This window comes from Photinus pyralis, unplaced genomic scaffold, assembly GCF_008802855.1.
Source record: "Photinus pyralis isolate 1611_PpyrPB1 unplaced genomic scaffold, Ppyr1.3 Ppyr1.4_LG3b, whole genome shotgun sequence".
Taxonomy (NCBI): Eukaryota; Metazoa; Arthropoda; class Insecta; order Coleoptera; family Lampyridae; genus Photinus; species Photinus pyralis.
The window spans coordinates 8,846,736-8,869,389 of record NW_022170510.1 but is presented as its reverse complement, the minus strand read 5'-3'; the positions used below and the strand labels follow the sequence as shown (position 1 = coordinate 8,869,389).

General features: G+C 36.4%; 1 protein-coding gene across 2 annotated transcripts in view; it reads right to left on the bottom strand.

The window, feature by feature from the left end:
* The window catches only part of LOC116166790 (protein crumbs), a 25,769-nt gene extending 3,115 nt beyond the window's left edge, over positions 1–22,654 (bottom strand). Inside the window, exons 1-19 of one of the 2 annotated variants that reach the window (XM_031481928.1) lie at positions 22,458–22,654; positions 22,171–22,329; positions 21,919–22,121; positions 19,542–19,731; positions 19,245–19,496; positions 18,817–19,193; positions 18,518–18,767; positions 12,368–12,589; positions 12,077–12,322; positions 8,963–9,196; positions 8,763–8,911; positions 8,521–8,716; positions 8,299–8,470; positions 2,409–3,054; positions 1,973–2,363; positions 1,616–1,926; positions 1,324–1,569; positions 1,081–1,271; positions 167–887 (exon numbers count right to left, since the gene is read on the bottom strand). In XM_031481928.1, the coding sequence (XP_031337788.1) occupies positions 167–887; positions 1,081–1,271; positions 1,324–1,569; positions 1,616–1,926; positions 1,973–2,363; positions 2,409–3,054; positions 8,299–8,470; positions 8,521–8,716; positions 8,763–8,911; positions 8,963–9,196; positions 12,077–12,322; positions 12,368–12,589; positions 18,518–18,767; positions 18,817–19,193; positions 19,245–19,496; positions 19,542–19,731; positions 21,919–22,121; positions 22,171–22,329; positions 22,458–22,491 (5,190 nt within the window). In that variant the 5' untranslated portion in view covers positions 22,492–22,654. The remainder of the gene's footprint in view (positions 1–166; positions 888–1,080; positions 1,272–1,323; positions 1,570–1,615; positions 1,927–1,972; positions 2,364–2,408; positions 3,055–8,298; positions 8,471–8,520; positions 8,717–8,762; positions 8,912–8,962; positions 9,197–12,076; positions 12,323–12,367; positions 12,590–18,517; positions 18,768–18,816; positions 19,194–19,244; positions 19,497–19,541; positions 19,732–21,918; positions 22,122–22,170; positions 22,330–22,457) is intronic. The other variant, XM_031481929.1, reaches the window with a different exon arrangement.

Sequence of the window (22,654 nt, the reverse complement as noted above, 5' to 3'; positions counted from 1 at the left end):
CGCAGGTGGGGCCGGTGGTACCTGTGCTAGCCACATTAAATTTTTTGAAATAATTTTTTGGAATTATTTATTCCAGTCCGAATTGAATAGGTATTCATAGCTAAGAAAGAGGAAAGCGTCCGTCGGGTCAGCTAGTTAAGAATATAAATATAAAATTGAATCTTACCTTGAATCTATCTGATGATTTATTCATATCGCTTTTGTATAAGGGCAAATCAGTTGTGAATCCATTTACTGGCAAATCTAATGCATTATTTGTAAACGAAAAATCAGTCGTGGTTTCAATAAACGATAGATAGTTTGTTCCATTACCATATTCGTCATTGTTTAAAATTTTTCGATAATTAAGTGTCTTGTTATCGCTGCCTCCTACATATATTATACCTTTACTAAATACCTCAGTCAGATTTGCATAGTTAAAATGATCAATAACAAAATTGGGAGCGTCATCATTTATCATTTCTTTAAAGCCGCCTCTGAATATTTTATCTTTAAATTCGAAATGTAAAGTAAGCCATTGGCCTTCAAAATTTTCCCTGTAGAAACGCCTCCGTTGCATATCGTCCCCAACATTCCAATCAACAATCACTTCATCATGGTAAATAAAAACGATGAAATGATTATCTAAATATTTGGCAAATAGTAATGTTCCCCACGACTTTGTACGATACGTCACTTCGATGTGATCGAAATGTAGGCTTTTTGCTGTGTCACGGCGTACAAGATTGTATATCAAAGGTGGCGTTTCACCGTCAAAGGTGACGTTGGCGATGCACTCGTAACCGTCCTCCAGATTTTTGCATTGTGAATCTTCTGGGCATCTTTCTAATTCACAAAATTCCACTTCTGTGCAATCCTTGCCTTTGAAACCACGTTCACATATGCACCTACAGACATGGTCATAATTTAATGTTTTTTGATGTACAAAAATCTCAACATGCATTAGTCCTTCGAGCCGAATCAATCAGGTACTAAGATTCTGATTTTGATCAAATCTAATTTAGCTATTAAGTCATAGCAAGCAATTTTTTGTACAAATTGGCTAGGTCTTCAAGGACATGCTGAATATTGATTACATACCGATAGTCATTCCAAGTATTAACGCAAGTGCCATGTTTGCAAGGACTATTCCTGCAAGAATCATCTGACAGCACTCCTTGTTTAATTGTAAAGTTATCAAAAGACACAGTTCCAAATGACACTGGAATGTCGAGTTCTTCCACATGTAATGGGAAGAATTCCACCACCATAATTTTTGATCCGTTACTAATCTACAACAGAATTGATAACAAAATGTTTTTAACTCGGCAGAATAATAAATACCTGTACATCTTGTATGATGCCCTTAAAATGAATCATGCTAAGAGGTGTAGTGATGGTCGAAGCTGCCCCAGTTGTGGCCGTAAGGTCTGCCTTGGGACTATCTCCCGCCTGTCGCACGGGTCTCAACTGTGGCTGCCCTCCTAGGAATAGAACCTGTGCGTCTAGAACACCCGTTGACGAAATCGTTTTTCTAAAATACTCGGTTCCATTGAGTTTTACTTGAATAAGAGTAACATTTCTAATCACCTACAAGTGAGCCTTTTAGTTAACGCTCTACGAGTTGGTTACTTACTTGAATTAAGTGATTGTAACCGTTGTTAAGCTTGACTCCTCCTACTGTATATGATTCCGGAGTACCGTTAATTTGAATGCGCACCAATAATTCGCCCCCTTCCAATTGTGCAGCAATATACGTTTCGTCGACAATAGTATTTGGGCCTGTAGCCGAACCAATGTAAAAAATCTGACCCCCCGATTGACGGGTACGAATAAACATGCTGATATCGACAATAGAACGTACTGCTCTACGCGCCAAATCCGCTACAGTTACTGTTACCAGAGAACTTGTAATATTTTCATATCCAAAAGTCGCGGCAGTATAATCTACAAGTGCACATTTAAGGAACTTTCCGCATCGGAAATTACTTACTGTATTGACAAGTGTGGCCTAAGTATGGTCTTTCACAAGTACAACTAAAATCTCGCCACTTATCCGTACAGTGCCCTCCAGAATGACAAGGGTTTGGATTGCACTGGGGTTCACGCTGACAACCGACGTCAACATTCTGAAAACCCATGCCAGTAAAGTTTTGAACTTCTGGAAGAACCCACTCATTGTTTATTAAAACATCTTCAAGACAGCCCACCAGAAATGGTTGTTCGTGGGTCAACTTTCGCAAATTGCTAGGTATACCTCCAATGTAGGTTGTCGGAAAACTGGTAGAGCTGACATTATAATTTTCATTGTAACTAATAGGATATATAGTCTGTTCATCATTTGCCGATAGAACTAGATGAGATGAGTTGATGGCAACGAATACCTACATCTGACCGTAAGAAAGATTTCGATTGAAAGTTTAGTTTACCTTTTGCCAGGAGCTGTTATTCAACTTAGAACCAATGAAAACGCCTTCCCATTTATTCAACAGGCTGGAGTGTAAATTGAGTCTACCACGAGACAATTCCAAAATGTAATATGTCGATCCTTTACCTAGAGCCAGTAAACCATCGCCGAGAGTAGTTTTAAAACGGAATTGTATATCATAACCTTCCTCACGTGTCGTATTTACAACAACAAGCGAATGACCAGACAGTGACATTGTCGTAACTTTATCACAAATATCCCCATGAAAACCATTCGAACACGAACAGTTAAATCTGTGTTCGGTTTCATTAATTAGATACGGCTTGCAAGTACCATTATTATAACAGGGATTTTCTAAGCAACCCGTGAGAAGTACGGAACAGTTTTTCCCTCCGTACTCCGGATCACAGTCGCAATAGTAATTGGCTCTTCTATCCATGCAAATCCCGTGCTTGCACGGTTGATATTTTTCGCATTCGTCGATGTCAATTTCGCAATGTTCCCCCTCGAAACCATCATCACATTCGCAAATATATCCTCCTATTTTATCGACGCATGTCCCAGTTAAACATGGCGAACTTTCGCATTCGTTGATGTTTATTTCGCAATTGCGTCCGGTTACTCCAGTTAAACATAAGCACTCATACCTAAATTATAATACACAGTGTTGGTAAAAATTTAAAACAAATAAACTTTTGTGCCAGATTGTGATAGGTTTGTAATGCAATTCTTTATTGGCCTAAATGTAAAATCTTTACGATTAATGTGCGCATGTGCAGGTTATTTATTAAGATATTTTTGGAAATTTTAACCATACGTTTCCAGTAAAGGGAAACATCGCATATTAGTCCAGGAAATATATAATTTTAGGATGTAAAATTCATGGTAGTTCTGGACATAGGCTTGTTTTATGTTTTCTGTGCCTATGAATCCGAATTTTCAACTTCCCACCAAAAATTCCCCCCGCAACCCTCCCAAATTTTGAAAAAAAGAAAAAATATCATTTTTTTAAAAAAACCGTTATTTTGTGTATTTCAGAAAAAACTATCTGGAAATTTAGAAAGTAGACAAAATTTGCTACAAAAAAATCATATGATATTTTGACGTAGGGCGAATGGGTAGGGCGTTAGCACGTCTCAGAACATGCACCTTGGTCCCGTACGCACGCCGGGACATTAGACGATAACTGCGTGGTTTTCGCCACTTTCGCGACCTTGCCTATTTATCGCTGACTGTCATTTTCAATTTGTTTGTTCATCCCCTCCCCTGAAAAGCGCAGAAAGATTGCGAAGAGAAAGAAAGCAGTCATCGGTTGACATAATTTTTGATGAATGTATGACTTCTTGTTGGCCAGGCAAATTTTTTATCTAATAGCAGAAATTAAACATCGCCTCATTGAAATTATTAGGAAGTCGACAGTGCGACAAGCTGACGAAAACGCAGACTGTCTCATCGTTAATGCAGCAATTGAAATGGCATCAATTCATCCATCGGTGATTATTGTCGGCGAAGATACAGATTTATCAGTTCTATTAATTGCACTTCCTCAATCCGCCAATATTTACTTCATGAATCCCGCCAAAGCCAAAGTTTCACAACAGATCTACTCATCCTTTGGTCTAAAATATACTATTTTTACACGCTTTCAGCGACTGTGACTTTATGTCTGCAATTTTTGGTCACCGTAAAACCAAATTTATTAAAGGCCTTGTCTAGAACTCAGATTTGTTTTTCCTAGCTTAGCTGTAAAACACAATATAGCCTCTTTGCCTCCAACTGAACAACACTCACTCAGGACGTACCATCAAGTTCAACTTTGGCTAGAAAATGCGAGAGAAAATGTCATGGAACCACAAAAATTTCTCTATCTCCTGTCATTACATTTAAACCTTCCGTTCCACCAAAATTCTAAAGCTAATCTCCTGGGTGTAAAAAAAGGCTGACGTGGCGCGTGTGGATGCAAAAAAAGTGGGTTGAAATGTTCAATAATGTGCCTCGAGTGCAACAATTCATGCGACAATAACCCCTAAAGATATCGTCGAAGATTTGGATGAAGAGGATCGACAAGCAGAGGAACTTGAACTGCTATTTGAAAAGGTACTCCATCAAGCTGATGAGATTATTTTGGGGAAATCACGTAAATTTGATGAGCCAGCTTTTCCGAAAACACGGAAGAATTGTCAGATTAGTTGTTTCTAAACTTCCTTTTTTCTCTTCCTTCAACAATGGATCAAATCCACTTTAAAAACGGGACTTTAATTAAATCTTTTTCGCGCATGAACCTAGCTGTGGGCCCTCAGCTGCAGTTAAACGGAAAAGAGTAGATAATTGAAACTTTTTTTTAAATAATTTAATTTAGTAGTAAAAGTCTATATTTGTTAAATATGTAGATGTGTTCTTAATTCTGAACTTGTCTGAAAACAGGTGGAGAAAAGTTGGAGGTTGAGGGTTGACTTCCATATGTTAAAAAATAAGAGAGATTAAAGGAGGGAAGGGATTAAAACGAAAGATAAAGTGGGTGAAGAGAGAGCGAACGCGAACGCGGTGGGGTGTTAAGCGAAGTGCGCCTGAGTTGCCAATGAGCATACTTCAACGCACGCCAGTGGCCTCTACGTGCGTAGTACGTAAAAATCTGTTTTAGGAATCCAATCTCAGCCGTGTGTATCGATGGGCTACGAGTAGTAGACCTACAAAAATTCATCGAGCCTTTGAAAACCTTATCTACTCATTCCACATTATTTGGGTGCAGTTTAGTGAATTTGCTAGTAGTAAAAGAACTAAAAGTGGGTTACCAAACCAAACTTACTTTTAAATGCGATATGTGTGGTTTTTCTAAATCTATATATACCTGTCCAGAAAGTCCACAAAGCGTAGACGTGAATACGTCAGCAGTTACTACAGTCATGAACGTAGGAGGCTGTTACACACAACTCGTAAATATTACTGGTGCAATGAACATTCTGAGTTTAAGTTTTTCTTTATACAAGAAGATTCATAGTGAAATATGCACTGCATGGGAAGACCTTGCTCGGAAATCCATGAAAGAGGCTGCAGAAGAAGAAAAAATGATGGCTTTACAATGGGGCAGAGTAGACGTAAATGGAACGCCAATGATTACTGTAGTTGGCGTCTTGGCGACGGAAGCTGGGCCAAGCGTTCATACAGAGGGACAGGAAATTATAGTTCCCTTTCTGGAACTGCTGCAATAGTAGGGTTAAAATAAAAAAAGATTCTGTATTTAGGTGTTAAGAACAAGTACTGCTGTGTATGCCAAAGGGCTAAAAATATCGGCTCTGAAGCTGCCGCGCACACGTGCTATAAAAACTGGAACCTTTCTTCAACGGCTATGGAAGCGACCATTATAGCTGAAGGTTTTTGTTCAAGCTTTGAAATGTATGGGCTTATTTATAATAAACTTATAGCTGATGGTGACAGTAGCTGTTACAAAAAACTATTAGATAGTAGACCGTATGAAACCTGTACAGTGGAGAAAATTGAATGTAGCAATCATTTACTCAGACATTATTGCAATAAACTGAAGGAACTTTCCAAGATGAGGGGTATTCCTGGATCACTAAAAAATATTTTGTCAAACAACATTTTACGCTGCAGAACGGCGGTGGTGAAGGCAATTAAGTATAGAAGGAGTGAAGCCAATACAAGCTTAGAAGATAATATCAAAAACCTGAGAAAGGACATCATCAATAGCGTAAGCCATATATTTGGAGAACATTTGAATTGGACGGAATTACGCTACTTTTGTGAAAAAACGGAACCTGACCAAAATAATTACATGTCTGATTTTCGAACATTGAACCTCGATGAAAAGCTAATGGACGCAGTAAGGTATTAGGCAGGACACTCTATAAGCTTACTCGAAAACGTTAAACGTTAAAAAATAATGAAGACCGAGCAAAACGAGAATTAGAATCAAAATTTGGTTTGCAAATTTCCAGCTGCGGCCTTATTATAAATAAAGATTGGCCATTTCTTGGTGCTTCTCCAGATGGAATTGAAGTGAATTCAGGATGTCTGGTAGAAATTAAATGTCCGTACTCAGCCAGAAACAATACTATTAAAGAAGCAGTTGCAAATAAACTGATAACATATTTGGACGTAGAAGGTGATACCTATAATTTAAAGACCAGTCATAATTATTACTACCAAGTCCAGGGGCAATTGAATATATCAGACAAAGAACAATGTTATTTTGCGGTATGGACTCCAAAGGAAATTGTCTGTATAAAAATTCCAATTGATAGAACTTTTTTTATAAATTCAATGCTGCCAAAATTACATAAATTTTATTTTAATTGTCTTGCCTGAAATTATAGACCCTAGACATACAAGAGGATTAGAAATAAGAAACCCGGAGTATATAACCAAAGCACAAAGTGATAAAGTAAACACCTAAAAACACTATATATAAAAATATTCCATTTTTTCCCTTACTACTGTGACTGAGTCGTGTACCTTATGACTAAGAAGAATAAGAATTAAACCATTGTACATAATAAATAAATATTTTTAACATAAGCTATTTTTGTGTTGCTTAAAGCTAATTTGAAAATTCCCGAAAGATTATGACAACGGATTATTTATGCGTACAAAGGAAAATAAGTTGAGGCATTTAATATTCCTATAAATAAGAAACTTAGCCTTTGAGTAGTCTGCGCAGTGCGCATGCACACACCTAATGTTTACAATATGCGATATGTTTGCCTTTACTAGAAGAATCTTCGGTTAAAATTTCCAAAAAATATCCATTTTTTTTTGTAATGCGTTAACAGGACATGCCCAACACTGCTTCCGAAGTATAATGATAGGTAATAATTTTTTGAATTGTTTAGAGGCATTGTAGAATGCGTCTATATAAGTAAGTGGTGAAAGCTTTGTACAGTCTATACTGTGAGTAATTTCAAAAGGGTTTTTGAATTTAATTAAATCCCTTTTTCAGTACCTAGGTTTTCGCAAAACTGCAAGGTAATACCTAATCTTTTAAATTTACCGAGTTGACTGATTGCTGGTACGCAAAAATTCATCCAGAATAGTAGGAACAATATTGTAACTATTTTTTATCACGAAATTTATTTCCTAACTAAGTAAGCCTCAAGTTTGAGTTATCGGGCATGGAGTGGAACGATTAACACAAGTTAAACCCGAGGCTAAACCACTTGTTACAATTTTCAAATGGTTCACGATGAAGTACCGAAATATATTATCGTAATGGATTCTTTATTATAAATTGTATACTGCGTCGCGCAAGGCACTATCTGGTATGGTATTGCAATGCAAATTTAAAAGTACGCGTACCTTATGAATAAGTTCAAATATGTTCCTTTCAAATTGGTCAGAAAATACTGCAGTAGGGATATGCTAATGCCCGCCTCCGACTGCGATCCTCTCCACCCGACCGCGGAGCGCTTCCCTAGCCGTATGTAGAGAACGTAAAGACATTTGATAGGCAGCCAATCAAATGTCAAAATTTTTGTTTAAACTCAGATTTGGCAAATAACGTAGGATTTTGATTATAATTCGCTTTCCTGCAACCGGCCGTCACAGTCGCTCAGTGCTTCCAGAATAGTTGTTAGTAGTATGCATTAAGTATTTTACGAAAAAGTACTAACGCAGTTTTAAGAATTACTAGTTTATACAAAATTATTCGTAGAATGTAAATAGATGTACGCATTTTTAGAAGTGTCACAATTCAGAACAACTTTGTTGTATTTTTATTCAACAACATTATAGTAAGTATAGCAGAATCAATGCAACCGAATGAAAAAAGTTATGCTGCTTTACCAAATGTTATTCTCAAATTGTTTATTTTCATATAGGCAATAATAGAGGACAGCACAATGCATCACAAAAGTTTATTTTAAATCTATAGTTACCCTGCTGCATCTGCAAAATCAAATGATTTATTGAACGCATCTGGCAATGTAACATTCAAGGTAGCTACGACATTAGGTTCGTAAAGTGTTTTGTTGGACTTTTCCAAGCACAACCCCAAGTTTTTACAAGGTGTACTTTCACACTCATCGATATCTTCCTCACAATTTTTTCCTGAAATAAACAATTAGACTAAACGCCTTGTATAAGCCTGCAATTCTTACCTGTGTAACCAGGAAAACACTGGCATCGATAATTTTTAATTTCATCAACGCACACTCCACCATTTTGGCATGGATTACCGACGCAATCGTTAATATTAATCTCGCAGTGCAGTCCAACAAATCCGGTATCTGTACAATTACAGGTGTAGCTGTTTAAGCCATCTATGCATTGCGCCCCGTTCAGACAAGGAGACGACTAAAAGCAAACATTTATATTTTATTACAATTAAGGCAGACATTACTTCGCAATCATCAATATTGACATCGCACAGTTTGCCCGTTAAACCCGGTTGGCAAACGCACATAAATTCGTTAATTCCGTCTATGCAAGTAGAACCAGCAACGCAGGGCATTGGATCACATTCGTTTATATTAATTGAGCAATCTTTACCTACAATTCATTACAGATAAGCCTAAGTTTGTATTGGGTAAGAGTACCGACCAGTATAACCAGGCGGACAAACACACTCAAAGTTATTGATTTTGTTAAGGCAGGTGGCGTTGTTGCGGCAAGGCATAGAAAGGCACTCGTCAAAGTCCAAATTACAGGTCTCCCCTGTATATCCAGGTTCGCAATAGCATTGAAAGCTTCCCGGTTTATTTATACAAATCCCATGATTGCATACTGACATACCTGTATACTTACATTCGTTTATGTCAGTATCACAGTTCGCACCTGTAATTAATTACAGAAGTTGGATTATTTGCTTACAAATCATTTATACTGAAATCGTCGTACGTAATACTAACAGTGTATTATACCAGATACTCTCATCCACTAAAACATTTCATATTGATAACAATAATAGTAGTTTATTGTCCTAATATTAATTTTTATTTCAACCATTATTAGAACAGGCACTGATAATGGATGTGGTGTCATTTTGAACAGTTAGTTGAATTAGTTCGAAAATTGAATAAGCTTTTAAAAATTTGAAAAAGATTATTTTCCTCGTATACATTCGTCTTCTGTCACCATGAAAAATCATGGTTGACTTTAAATTAATAACTTACGAGACTCATTAGTATCGATCGTAAATTCTAAAGAATTAACTACACAAATAAAATAGAAAAATCTGACATGAAAGTTCCGGAAAGAAAGTAAAGCTGGTTTGGACATATTACCCCGCACGCAAGCGGTCGACATATAAAATAATAAATCTTAAATTACTTATTTTTTTAATAATCCAAATAATCTGGCCGTACAGAGTATGCGATATTCAGGCGTTGATAGTTTCTTGAATTTTCACTTGTTAACACTGATCTTGATGACAAACAAAACTGGCCTGATGAATAAGATGACAAACTTTCGGTCCTGTTCGGCCAGTAAGAAATTTAATAGGAAAAAAACCTTAACAAAAGGCCTCACTGCTTCCCTTTTCAACTCGACAAAACTTTTCCATAAAAAGACAACATACGTTAAACTTCTCACACAACTTGGTTAACTTGCTTCAACAAAACAAATAAGGCTGACTGCCCGTGATTTAGCGTAAACAAAATGTACATGCTCTTTTTCCGTCGCGAAAACTAGCAGCAGCAGCCTTGTTTTTGCGTTGATTCCATTATTCAAAGAAATCCTACTTCCACCATAAAATAATCTTCTTTTGAATTTTCAAATAAATCGCCAATCAAGGATGAAACGCGCCAACCGTCTCCACTTCTCCAATATGAAACGCGCAATTCTTGGAAACACTTTATCTCTTTAACAGCCATGTCTTTCAACTTTGCCCGAATGTCATCTTAACTTTTTCACAATATTGGTATGAAACTACTGACCTTTCAATGACATCCACTGCAGTAATCGTTTCAAACTGAATGGTTCATTGTTCATAACTCCCTTGTAACTAATTTATAACATGTCAATTTATAATTTATCGGAATTGAGCGCGAAAATCACTAGTCATCCATTTGGCATCAATGTAGAACTGACTGAAGCACAATTCTATTTACTTATACAGTGTGTCCATGACAAGGATGTCTCTACAAGATACCATTAAGAGATTTTCAATACAACTTTAATTGGTTTCAAGAGGATGGTGCACCCGCGCACAATTCCCAAATAGCGCGATAATATCTACCGAACAGATTTTATTGAAAATGGAAGATTGTCCGATCGGTGTCCATTTCATATTTTCTTCTATTCATCTTAATTATGGATTTACATAGATTTCTTTATTTGATTTGCATAACAAGTGTGTTACGTGATATTACTCAAATGGTAAACACCATTGTTGATACACTGCTGGAGCCTCGCGGGCGATGTCACCCAGAATGGCAGGCACCTCCTGGTTTATCATCTCTCTCAGAGCTTCCAAAATTTGAGGCCGATCCTTCTCAGTAGTGCCTTGAAACGATTACCTATGTGTGCTGAGTTGCCCCGTCCTGTTGAACCCACACAAAAGCTTGCAAGCGTGGCAGGTTTAAAGTATTGCATAGTAACGATCAGATGTCACCACTACAGTAGGACCATCATGTTTGAAGCAGTATGGACCCCACACACCAGAATAAAAAATGGCGCACCACACATTCACTTGCGGGCTGTTGAATGGTTTCGCTTAAGCGATACCGGCAATTGTTGCTTGTTAACAGCACCTGAAAGGTGGAACTTTCTCGTCTGAGCAGATGAGAATAGCGTTGGTGGGAACGTTCCGCAACATGTCTTCGCAAAATCTTTGGCGCGCTCCTATCAGACAATCGCAAGGCAGTCGCCTGTTTCCGTGCAGATCATGCTCTCAACTAAAATGGCACAAATACAGCTGCATGTAGACTCGCTCCCCAAGTCCCTCTTTCACCCGCGTTACGACCCACTAAAATCTGCCACACCTTGTAATTTAAATTTTTGATTTTATTTTCATCTATATACTTATGCAAGGTAATGAAATAAAGGTATTTATTATTATCATCATCTACATAAATATAAATGAATATTTGCATGTATGAAACCGAGCTTAGGTACCATTCATCCGATTGCGAAATTGATGAAACTTTGGGGAATGGTTGGACGTATGCCCGCGAAGGTTTCTGACTTAAAAAATTGCGCGATGTGAGGCGAAACCGAGCTTATGTTCCATCCGAAAACGGTACCATTGAGCGAGATGAGGCGGGACATTGACTGATATCGCCTATCAGTCAACAAAGTTCGCTGGGTCTACTAGTTATTATTATAAAATGATTTTACATTCACATGCTAAATAAACTTGTTTTGCAAAGGTTTTTGTGGAAAGAAAACAAGTACTTTGGTACTTTGTTCAGTAGTAGCTATGAACACCTTTTGCTTGTAGACTGGCCATATCGTTTTTTGTTACAGTTCTACAGTATACACATATTGGACTGAAATATTCTGTGAGAGGCTAGCTTTAAAACTCTGTGATTGGTTGCGATTAGGAAATGTTACCACCAAACAATCAAAATACCTTTAAAATGTAACTTTGATTGAAATGGCTTCTGATCATGAATTCCCAAATGAGTTGTAATATAAAACGCCCTATCCCGCCAAACAATTTATATAAGATTACCAAGCCAATTTGTTTTATTACGTAATTATGGAAAAACTTTCCTGTATAACCAGGTAGACAATTGCAGGAATAAGTATTAGATTTTTTGTCAAACACGCATGTGCCTTCATTAAGGCACGGTTGCAACTCTACACAAGGGTTATATAGAATAGAGCAGTTTGGACCAATGTATCCTGTAGGACAACTGCATTTGTAGTCACCAACCAAGTCCACGCATTCTTGACCAGGAGGGCAAATTGCGCCCAGACAATCGTCAATGTTTATTTCACATTTTGCACCTTCAAACCCTGCAAACATTACAATTAGAGCGAAACACATGAAAAACGTACAACCTTTTGAACAATGACAAACAAAATCTCTTTTACTGGAAGATGGTATACACGTTCCACCATTAAGGCAAGAGTTACTTTTGCAAACTATAAGCGGTTGCTCACAAATTTTACCTATCCAATTATCTGTACAATTGCAACGAAATCCATTGGTAGTTGAATAACATACTCCACCATTCAGACAAGGTGCTGACTGACAGTCGTTTGTAATATGGCAAAAGTTACCTATGATGATAACAATCATCAACTAAGCAAATAACTTTAAACCCACCCACATCGACAAAGCATTCTAAGGATTAATAAAGCATGCAGTGATTGCAAAGTGCTCACAATGGGACACAAGTTAGCAATAGAAGTTATTGTTATTTAACTTTGAAGACGACGCTTACCTACCTGCCAAATAAATTAACACAAGCACTTATCAGTCCTAGACTCAGACTGCAACAAAAAAGTAGATTACAGTATCTTCCAATGTACGATTAATGAAACACATTTCGAGCAGGTATCTCCGATCATGCCGTATCGACAAAGCCAATGGAGGAGAAATAAAATACGTAAACCTATGCAAAATAAATACTTTCAAAACAGATCAATTGAAAATCGTGCAAGATGCAATTGAATTAAATATTTGCAAGCATTTAATACATTCTTTTGCAAAAAAGAAACAGTATTAATTACCTGTATTATTAATTTCCATATACAGTATAGGCTATGAAAGAAAATAAAAATAATAGTTTCAGTGCCAGTCTTTCAGATTTCAGTTAAATTTATCCAACAGATAACTCCCAATGTGAATACTTTTGTTTCCATGGAAATTAACTGTTGATTTTTTATGTTGGTCGACTCGGGATTCGAAGAGTGAAAATTTGGGATTTTGATTTCTTCAAACTGATAGCTCATAAATGGATATTTGCTAATGTTGCTTAAAAAAGTGTTTGATATTTAAATACTTCTGATTTTTGAAAAGCATCTGACTTTTAAAAAGTATTTTGCCCAGGTCTGCAACAGGTTATGGGCTCAGAGTCGTAAAACTGTGCCAAGACGAGTAATAATTCAGTAGTGCCGCGTGAAAAAAGCCGACATTACAAGCGCGTTAGAAACTACCGTCGTGTATGTAATAAAACCCCGCGTATTTAGAAATGTTGGGCAAAGACAATTACGACACTTGGAAATGGCAACCGTATTTCCACCCTTCAACAGTTTTTTTTTATTCGATTGATAAGTTGAACGACATGCAAATTGAGATCAATCTAGATCTGCTGCTGATACCGTTGTGTACAGTTTACAGTTATCTTTTGAGAATTTTCGTTGTGCAATAGGAACGCGCGACGATCAGCCGATGCCAGATGCTTTCTGTATAAAAATCAAAGAGGAAAGCGACGCACGCAAAAATGAAGCTGGAAATACGAGCGCCATGTTTGTAAAGAAATACGACCGGTAGCAGAATCAACGACGATAAACGAAAGGACAAAAAAGTGACAATTCATTGTTTTAAATGTAAAAAGTTAGGGAACAAAGCAAACGTGTCGGAAAAACAGGAAAGAGCATGACATTCGTGGATAATGTCTGTCTCAAAGTGTCAACACTGAAGATAAACGACCCAAGGACAGTGGTGCGACCACTCACTTATGCAGTAAAGGTCGATTCTTGCGAATGAAAAGGAATTTTTCCCAGTTAACGCCGAAGAATCAAAAGCATATCACATTTGGTCTTCAGCGAAACGTCAACTACTCACTTCTCGTGACCCGAAGTTCCAGGAGGACAAGCTACCGGTTGGCGGTTTCGATACCAAAAACTCCAGATCTACCAGAGAATGAAATAGAGATCAAGAACTTAGTAGATCTACAATTTGTGGAATTCGAATTTCCATCTCATTTTCACAGAAGTCTACGTATTTGGAAAATGAAGAATTCCAGGGTTTTGTAAACGATGATGAAGAGGACAACTCTGAGTATCAGGACGCCAACGACGACTTGCTCAAGGACTAAGGCACCATTGGTCACACATTCAGCCAGCAACCCGGCGTCCACTTTACGGAAACATTTGAACCAGTAACTCAGGGCTCCATTCGTTTGATGGCATTACTTGCTGCTACACATCGTGAAAACCGCGTATCTAAACGGATTTCTGAAGGAGAAGGTTTACATGGATCCACCGAAAAATCTTCATGAAATTCTGCGTAATATCACAGATTCAAATGGCAAGTGTCAAGTTAGACCAAGAGCGAAGAAAACAACACGGCCAGATATTTCGTTTGCAGCTAGTTATTTAGGACAATTTAACAATTGTTTCAATACAGACCATTGGAAGGCTGCAAAGCGAGTCCTACAGTACTTGGAAGGTTCTATTAACAAGGGATTACCATACAGATCTGATCCTAAATAGAAAGTCCTACTACTTATTTTATTTATTGTCCCTCTTGTTCTGGGCCCTCAACAGGCGCCCAATTACAGAGTGACCCGCGTAATCCTTTTTTAGAGGTGCCCCTGCAGAAGGTCTTAAGTTGTTTTATACTACTCCGGTATTTACCTTATAAACTAGGAAGAGTGCAGGCAAACCTACTTCGGAGTAGCCGGCAGAATGCTCGAAACTTATCTAAGGTAATTCCCATCTCTGCCACAGATCAAAAATTCACTTCAACCCAGGTTCGAACACCCGACCTCCGCCTATGCAGCTTTGTAGTTCGGAACTGGGGATCAATAACCTGGGATTCATGTTGTGTTATTGTTATTACTGGTCTAATAGCCATTTGCACTGACAAATTTAAGCGGGGCTTAGCTTATGCGTAGCTTAAAATAAAATCCATGGGAACCATTGTATCAATAATCGATGCCATGAATTGTAAGCTATGCTTAGGCTCACTTCCGCTTAAATTTGTCGGTGCAAACGGCCATAAGTCTATTAACCACTGAACCAACAGTTGATGTATACTGCATTCGCACCTCCTGATGCAGTATGAGGTCTTATGGACTAAATGCCTCTCTTAATATTTTGCGTTATTCTTCCATAACACTATCCTTGTTCTTTAAGGCAATGATGCCAAACTGACATATGATTGAATTGAAGTGTAGTATTAAAATAATATAATCTCCTTGTGCTGTCACTTTCACGTTTGGGAAAATGTTTAACAAACATGCATCTGGAGGTGCGAACGCGCTATAGTTGATTTTAATAAATCACAAAAGGTAAGGAAGGTGTATACATCTCCCTTTGTTGCTCCATGGGGCGAATATGGAGACCTACATAGAATTCACAATAAGTAAATACAAATTTTCAAGACAAGTGTTATTCTTACATTCTTCACTATCATGGGTTGACTAATGGGTTGACGAACATAAAAAGTTTGTTTTAAATACGGCTAGTATCTGTAGCTATCCTGGAACCCACGAAATATTGAAAACTGCTGCATGTTATAACTCGGTGACCCATAACACTAGTCAAAGTTATAGGCACTCACCATAAATTACATGAACTAGGTACAAACAGGAACTAGTTATAGAAAATCGAATGAATAGGTGGGACAATTTAATACTATATAGTGGGTATGAATCTTATAGTGTGAGTTACCGTGCGTGTTAAAGTTTGGCCGTTACCCAAAAAGTCTTTATTGGGGAACTTAGAAATAAAGATAAGGTGAAGGCCCGCGGATCCCTTTTGAAAAACTACCCCAAAACCACCCCCAAAGGTGCATTTTTTTGGTTTTTTTCAATTTTCTCAGAAAATATTTTTTCGGAAAAATGTCAAGAGCCCTAATTTAAAGAAAATACAATTTCCTATCGATTGGTATATAACATGTTTATTTTCAACAAAAAATAAATTGTAAAATCCCCCTACAAATATTGCAAAAATACATTGGCCTCTATAATTTCCGACACGTTATTCAATTTTTAACAGGTGAAACATTGTTAGTTCCCTAATACCTATGTACTCTGGTACACTCTTGAATATAAGAAATATCAAAAAGGCAAACTTAAAATACATAATATAAAAAAAACAACACAGATTAAAAATATCTGCCACGCAATTGCGAGCGTATTTATGTCCTTTCCCCCCATAAAGCGAAACATTACTGCAGATTAACAAAAAATATTTATCAGTACCTACTAAAAAAACGCATCCCTAAAATGCACGCTGACTAATTATTGTTGAATTATGAAATGTCTTGACAACATAGCTTCGGCGCCCATCATGATACAACATCGCGCGAAATAAAAATGAGAGGTAGGCAGTTTTATGCGCCCAATTTGTATAAATATTAGACGATAAGAATAATGTACCTACCTAACAAGAGTTTGTTGTCTATTATTAGACTTAGCTATAAGTTCCTTCACCTTCAAAAACTTCACAACCAATGGGATCGAATAGCATTAAAAATCATAAAAATATTTCAGTGTTGGCGGCGATTGTGAACTTTTGGATTTGGATACTGTAGGTATATGCCAAAGATTAAAAAAAGCCCCAGACCCCAAAAATTTCGGACTCCCCGATCCCAGTAATGACGTAATCGAGGACGTCATCTAAGTAGGAACATAAAAACTAATTTTAAGAATATACATATCCAATTAAAGTTCTAGTGAAGTTTTTCTGTAATTTAATGGAAAAAAGTGTTTTCATTTGAAACAGAAAACAAATTCAATTACTAATTCTCAGAACAATGTCCTTCACATGCGCACAATTGTGTACACTGAAAACCATTTTTGACGCCCTTGCACACAGTACACCTCTGTTTGCAGCTACAGGCAATTAGTTCTTCATAACTTTTTGCGTTATCTGGTAGAGTAGACCACAAGGGTCGAAACCCGTCATTAGCTTTTTCCCATCCCCAGGGATCGGGAGAAGGGGATTGATGGTTTTTTCCAGACAGTTTTTCCATATAAGAGCTTGAAGGGTGGCTCGCTTGATATGCTGAAGTAAAGCATTTTCCGTTGGAGGTATATAATTCTCAATTGCTCTACTTTTTTTAATAAAAAGGAATCGTCTACACTCATTCACTGTGTTTAAGGGAGATGTTGCATCATACAAAAGAATCACAAATCTTTGCACGGTACTTATCATATTCTCATCTGAGAGTTTTCCCATTAGCAGCTGCTCAAGGATTTTATTAAAATCTTAAAATTGTTATTAGATAATTCTATTAAGGTATATCATACATATCTAATATTAATTTTTACTAAAAATATGGTCCTTTACAAAGTTAGTCTATGTCTGTGCATAGTTTTTTTGATCTTCCATTTGATGACAACACTACTGGTAGTAAGAGGTTCGGAATTTTGGGGTCTGGGTCGATTTTTGATCTTTGATATATGCAGAAACTATATCAGCAAAAGGCATGTTGGCCGCACTGAAATATTTTTATGCTATCCAATCCCACTAAACAGTTTATGACAATATTATCACCTATCAGCCATCTAGTCTGGTCATTCAACTAATAGGTACTGCGTTCAGTAATGATCACGTAGACACACTGGTGCGGCTGAAAATTTATAGAGGCCAAAATTAGTCTTAAAAATAACTGAAATTACTCAAAATAATTACTTCAAAATAAATAGATCATTAGAAGTTTAATTTATATTTTTATTAAATATCGGTAGTATTAGTCCAGCTTGTCACATTTTTTTATTTTTACCTTAATTTTATTACCTTATTTTCGATTAGTTATTAATTAATTAACATTGCATACACCAATCGATAGGAAATTTTCTTATCTTTAAATTAGGTCTCTAGACATTTTGCAAAAAATCAATAGTTTCCGAGAAAATTGTACAAACATAAGCAAATGTACCTTTGGGGGTGGTTTTGGGGTGGTTTTTTTTGGGAGGATCTCTGGGCCTTCATCCTATCTTTTTTCCTAACCCTCCAATATACCTATTTCCAGTGAAGGCCAAACTTTAACACGCATGGTAACTCACAACTCGTTTTTATATGGGATTTAATACCTACTATATAGGGTTACTCAGAGATATCTGCAATGTGAAATACAAATCCTAATTAAAAACTTCAATATGGAATGAGGTATGTCTTTCTAATTTACACACAGCATGCTAACATGACAATTTATGAATCCTTACCTAGTGACAAAGCAAGCACATTTAGCATAAATCCAAGTGCAATGCAAACACACACAAATTAGAGCAACACTAAGAACATACATACCTGTATATCCCTGAGAACATGTGCAATTGTAAGAATTGCTTAACGGATTGCATGTACCACCATTTAAACATGGATTATTAATGCAAACAGTATCAGTAGAGCAATTCGGTGGCAAGCATGGGTTTTCGTAAACTTCCAATTCGCATACTTTGCCTGCAAATCCGGATTGACACAAGCAATCGTACCCTCCCAGTTTGTGTATACACTGCCCACCATTTAAACAAGGCTGCGAAACGCACTCATCCACGTTCTGAAAATAAATCGATACATATTTGCAAAATCGACCACCTAAATTATACATATTGGCACATTTTCCCATCAAAACCGGGTGGACAAAGACACGTAAACCCTCCGTATGTATCAAAACATGTTCCGAAATTTTGGCAGGGATTGGTCCGACATTCATTGATGTTAATTTCACAATTTTTGCCTGCATACCCTGTTGCGGTACAGTCACATACATAACTATCATTACCATCCTTGCACTTTCCATTATTTAAGCATGGAGCGGATTGGCACTCGTTGATGTTAACCTCGCACAGCGCGCCAGTAAATCCTGGTAGGCAGTTGCATTGTGCTCGAGATATAGCCGTATTAACAACGCACATTCCATTATTTAAACAAGGATTCGGCGTACACAGAGGACTTATTATTACTTCTTGCTCACAATTAACACCTGAAACCGAAGTGTGTGAAACCTAAAGCAGAGGATTCACCAAAAACACACCGACATAACCTGGCGCACAACTGCACCGATAGTTCCCATTTATTTCAATGCAAGTGGCGCCATTCTTGCAGATTGCTGGTTTTTTATCGCAAAAGTTACCCAAATCAATTTCACAGTTTTTTCCAGAATATCTAGGGGAACATGTACATGTATAAGAGTTCGATCCGCTATGACATGCCCCTTGCCCCATGCACGGTTCGTTAATACAATAATCAATGGCTCGACTTGTCTTCATATCTTCCTTAGGTGAACCTGAAAACTAACCGTTATTCACAACTCTCGCATAACTAAACTTACAAGAGTTGAGCGGAATTGGACATACACCGAATATAACGTTATGAGGATGAATAAAGCTTTTATTAAATATAATTGAAGGTCCTTCTAATATGCAGCCGATGAAATGATTTCCAACGATTAATATGGCCCCGTCATTGTATAAATTAGGATTCGTTAACACTTCCGATTGATATGTTGCATTTGCAAATAGCTGAAACAGATTAGATCAAATTTTAATATAAATTATTTGCTTTGGTTAGTGATCATGAAAAGTTGCAGAACTACAGCATATTTCAAGCTTGCCGTATTATCCTATTGTTTTGCTCAGAAATCATGCAAATTTTATATATTTTTAAATCCTAAATACTTTTGAGTTTTCCAGACTGTTTTACAAAAACGAGGACCATTATATAAATTTAATTTACAACAAAAAACGAAATATATCCATTGATCACGCCTACCTAATCACAATACAATGTTCACCTGCAGTTCAGAAGCTAGTGAATCCTCTCAGAATTGTTTTTCGATAGTGACATATTTTATTGTTAAAACAATTTTTTTTTACCTAAGTATTTTCCATCCATTAGTGTAAAAACACATTTTCTCATTTAACGAACTACAAAATAAAATATCCTTATGATTTGCTGCCTCAACTTCTCTCAACAACCTCTCAACTATGTACGCCATTTCCCGATTAAAATAAATAGTCGAGACAAATATATCTAAAGAAAAGGAATTTTATTACTGAAAACAAAACACTTAAACCAAACTATGCTCAGTGGTTTCCATCCTAGATGCAATGAACAGAATGATCCCTGTTACAATATTTAGCTAAAATAAACAGAACCAGGTGCCAAATTCTTGGCTACCTAGCTCAAACGAAAAAGTGTCACGCGTTACAATTCTGGGAAAAACGTTTGTTATATCTGAGTTTTTAGCGCCGTGACGTCATACAACTTTTTTTCAAATAGCAACGCAAAATTTTTATTTAACTGTTCAAAAGACTTTCTTTTTCTGTATACAATCTCCAAAAATTAGGCTAGGTTTTATTAATATACCCTTTCGGGTCGGCCAATCAGGTGTAGGTAATTTCTATAAAAGTGAATTGTGAATTGACCGAGATATTTATGAGTTTCACGAACACTTAAGGTTTGGTACGAAATTTATCTCGAAATTTATAGTGTTTCTTGGAAGTGATAAACCTATAAACATAATATACACCTATAAATCTATAATATACTGGTATCATTACAATAAGGTAAACGAAATCTACCTAAATCAATCAAGCACTAAAGTCATAGCAAACAAAAATTATTAAAATGAAGTACAATAAAAAAACAGTTGACATTATTTATTTTAGATATTATCATAAAAGCGTCCGAGTATTGCTATGAAAATAGCTGCTACAACCCTTAAATATTTCACTCAGTACAGTGAACAGGGTTGCCAGGCGTCCCGATTTGAGCGGAACTGTCCTGAACTCAACGGACAAATCTCGAGCCCCCCATTGCTTCTAAAAATCCAATTCCAAATCCAATTAAAATTATGTATTTTTCTTTGTTTCTTAATTCTTGAACTTCCATTTAAATTTTTTTTGGAACTTGTTTTGGAAATCTGGCAACCCTGGTATAGAAGGACATTATTACTTAAAATACAGGGTCGGGGTAAATATACAAAGTCTCAAAAAAGGTTTTTGGGTTCTTCGGCGCATACTAGGCAGTAATAATCTTAATTATACAAGGTTGGTCATAAAGGCGAGGCACACCAAAATTACATTTTTTTTAAATGGAACACCTTGTATATTCGATTTTTAAATTCTTCTCTCAATATTAAAGAGAATTTCTAAGCATAATGTACCCTAAATTCAATTGTTTTGGTGTTATGTGCGTCAGTACTCAATGTTTAACAAAAATTGCTAGATGAAAACTATCATAGAATATTAGTGGCAAAAACTATTACCTAAAAAAAGTAAATAAAACACATACATTATTATATACATACTATTTACGTAAGTAAATGAAAGACTATCTGTTCAGCGGGTTTTTTTAAAGTTGTATTCTATTCTATTGTTAAGTTTAGAATAAAGCAAAACATATTTATTAATTGTTATATTGTGATTTATAAAAACTTTCTGCATCAATAGCTATTGAGATCAATATTACTGTATAGGCCAATGAATAAATGGTTATTATATTCAAATAACTGTAGGTATAGTCAATGCAGACAGCTCGTCGACACAACGTAGGTACTTTTAAAGTTTTAAGACCTTTATGGTAAAAGCTCTGTTATGAAACATAAACATAATGCTGTATTTTAATGCAACATGCTTTAGACATTTTGTTCCTTGAAGTTGTAGAGTGACTAATACTATACATTTGATACTTCCGATGGAATTTACCTGCTTGTGATCATCAACAGCCAATGTTAAGTTGCCAAGTCGATATTCTAACTGAATAACGTGCCATTTATTGTCTAAATAATTGCCAACCAGTTTTGTTTCAAAATAACGCTCCCCTGTGTTAACCACAAATTTGATAATATCTCCATTTACAGACAATTCGATGGTGTTATCATTGTGTTTTTGTGTAAATAACTCTCCACCTGCAATATTACTATTAAAAACCTAACGAAGCGACTACAATTAACTTACCAATACACGACCTAAAACTAATACTTGTATGTCTTTTTAATGATAGTGTAGTTTGCAGTCTTATGTATGAAGAACCATTAAAAAAGGCCTCTGGTTGGTCCGAAGGTCCCAGTGTTTGTAACCTACTATAGTCAAATAACCATACTACATATACGATAACTAAAACAGAAAAGATCAACTTATTAGATATATGCATGGCTCTAATGAACTGTTATAAGTACATTATCTAATGCAATTACCTACTCTTAATAGAAGAAGTGGGTAGTTGAGTCAAGGGGTAGTCTTACCTATAAATATAATATGCCTAAGTCTGGAATACATTGCACTACTTAGAAAATTCTTTCACACTAAAACATATCACAAAAATGGAAATTAATTAAAACAGGTACACATTATTCTACAGGTGTTATTTTAAACGATTTTATAAAGACACCATTATTTACAAGCGGGGACACCAACACATATGACTCAGAAAACAACACCT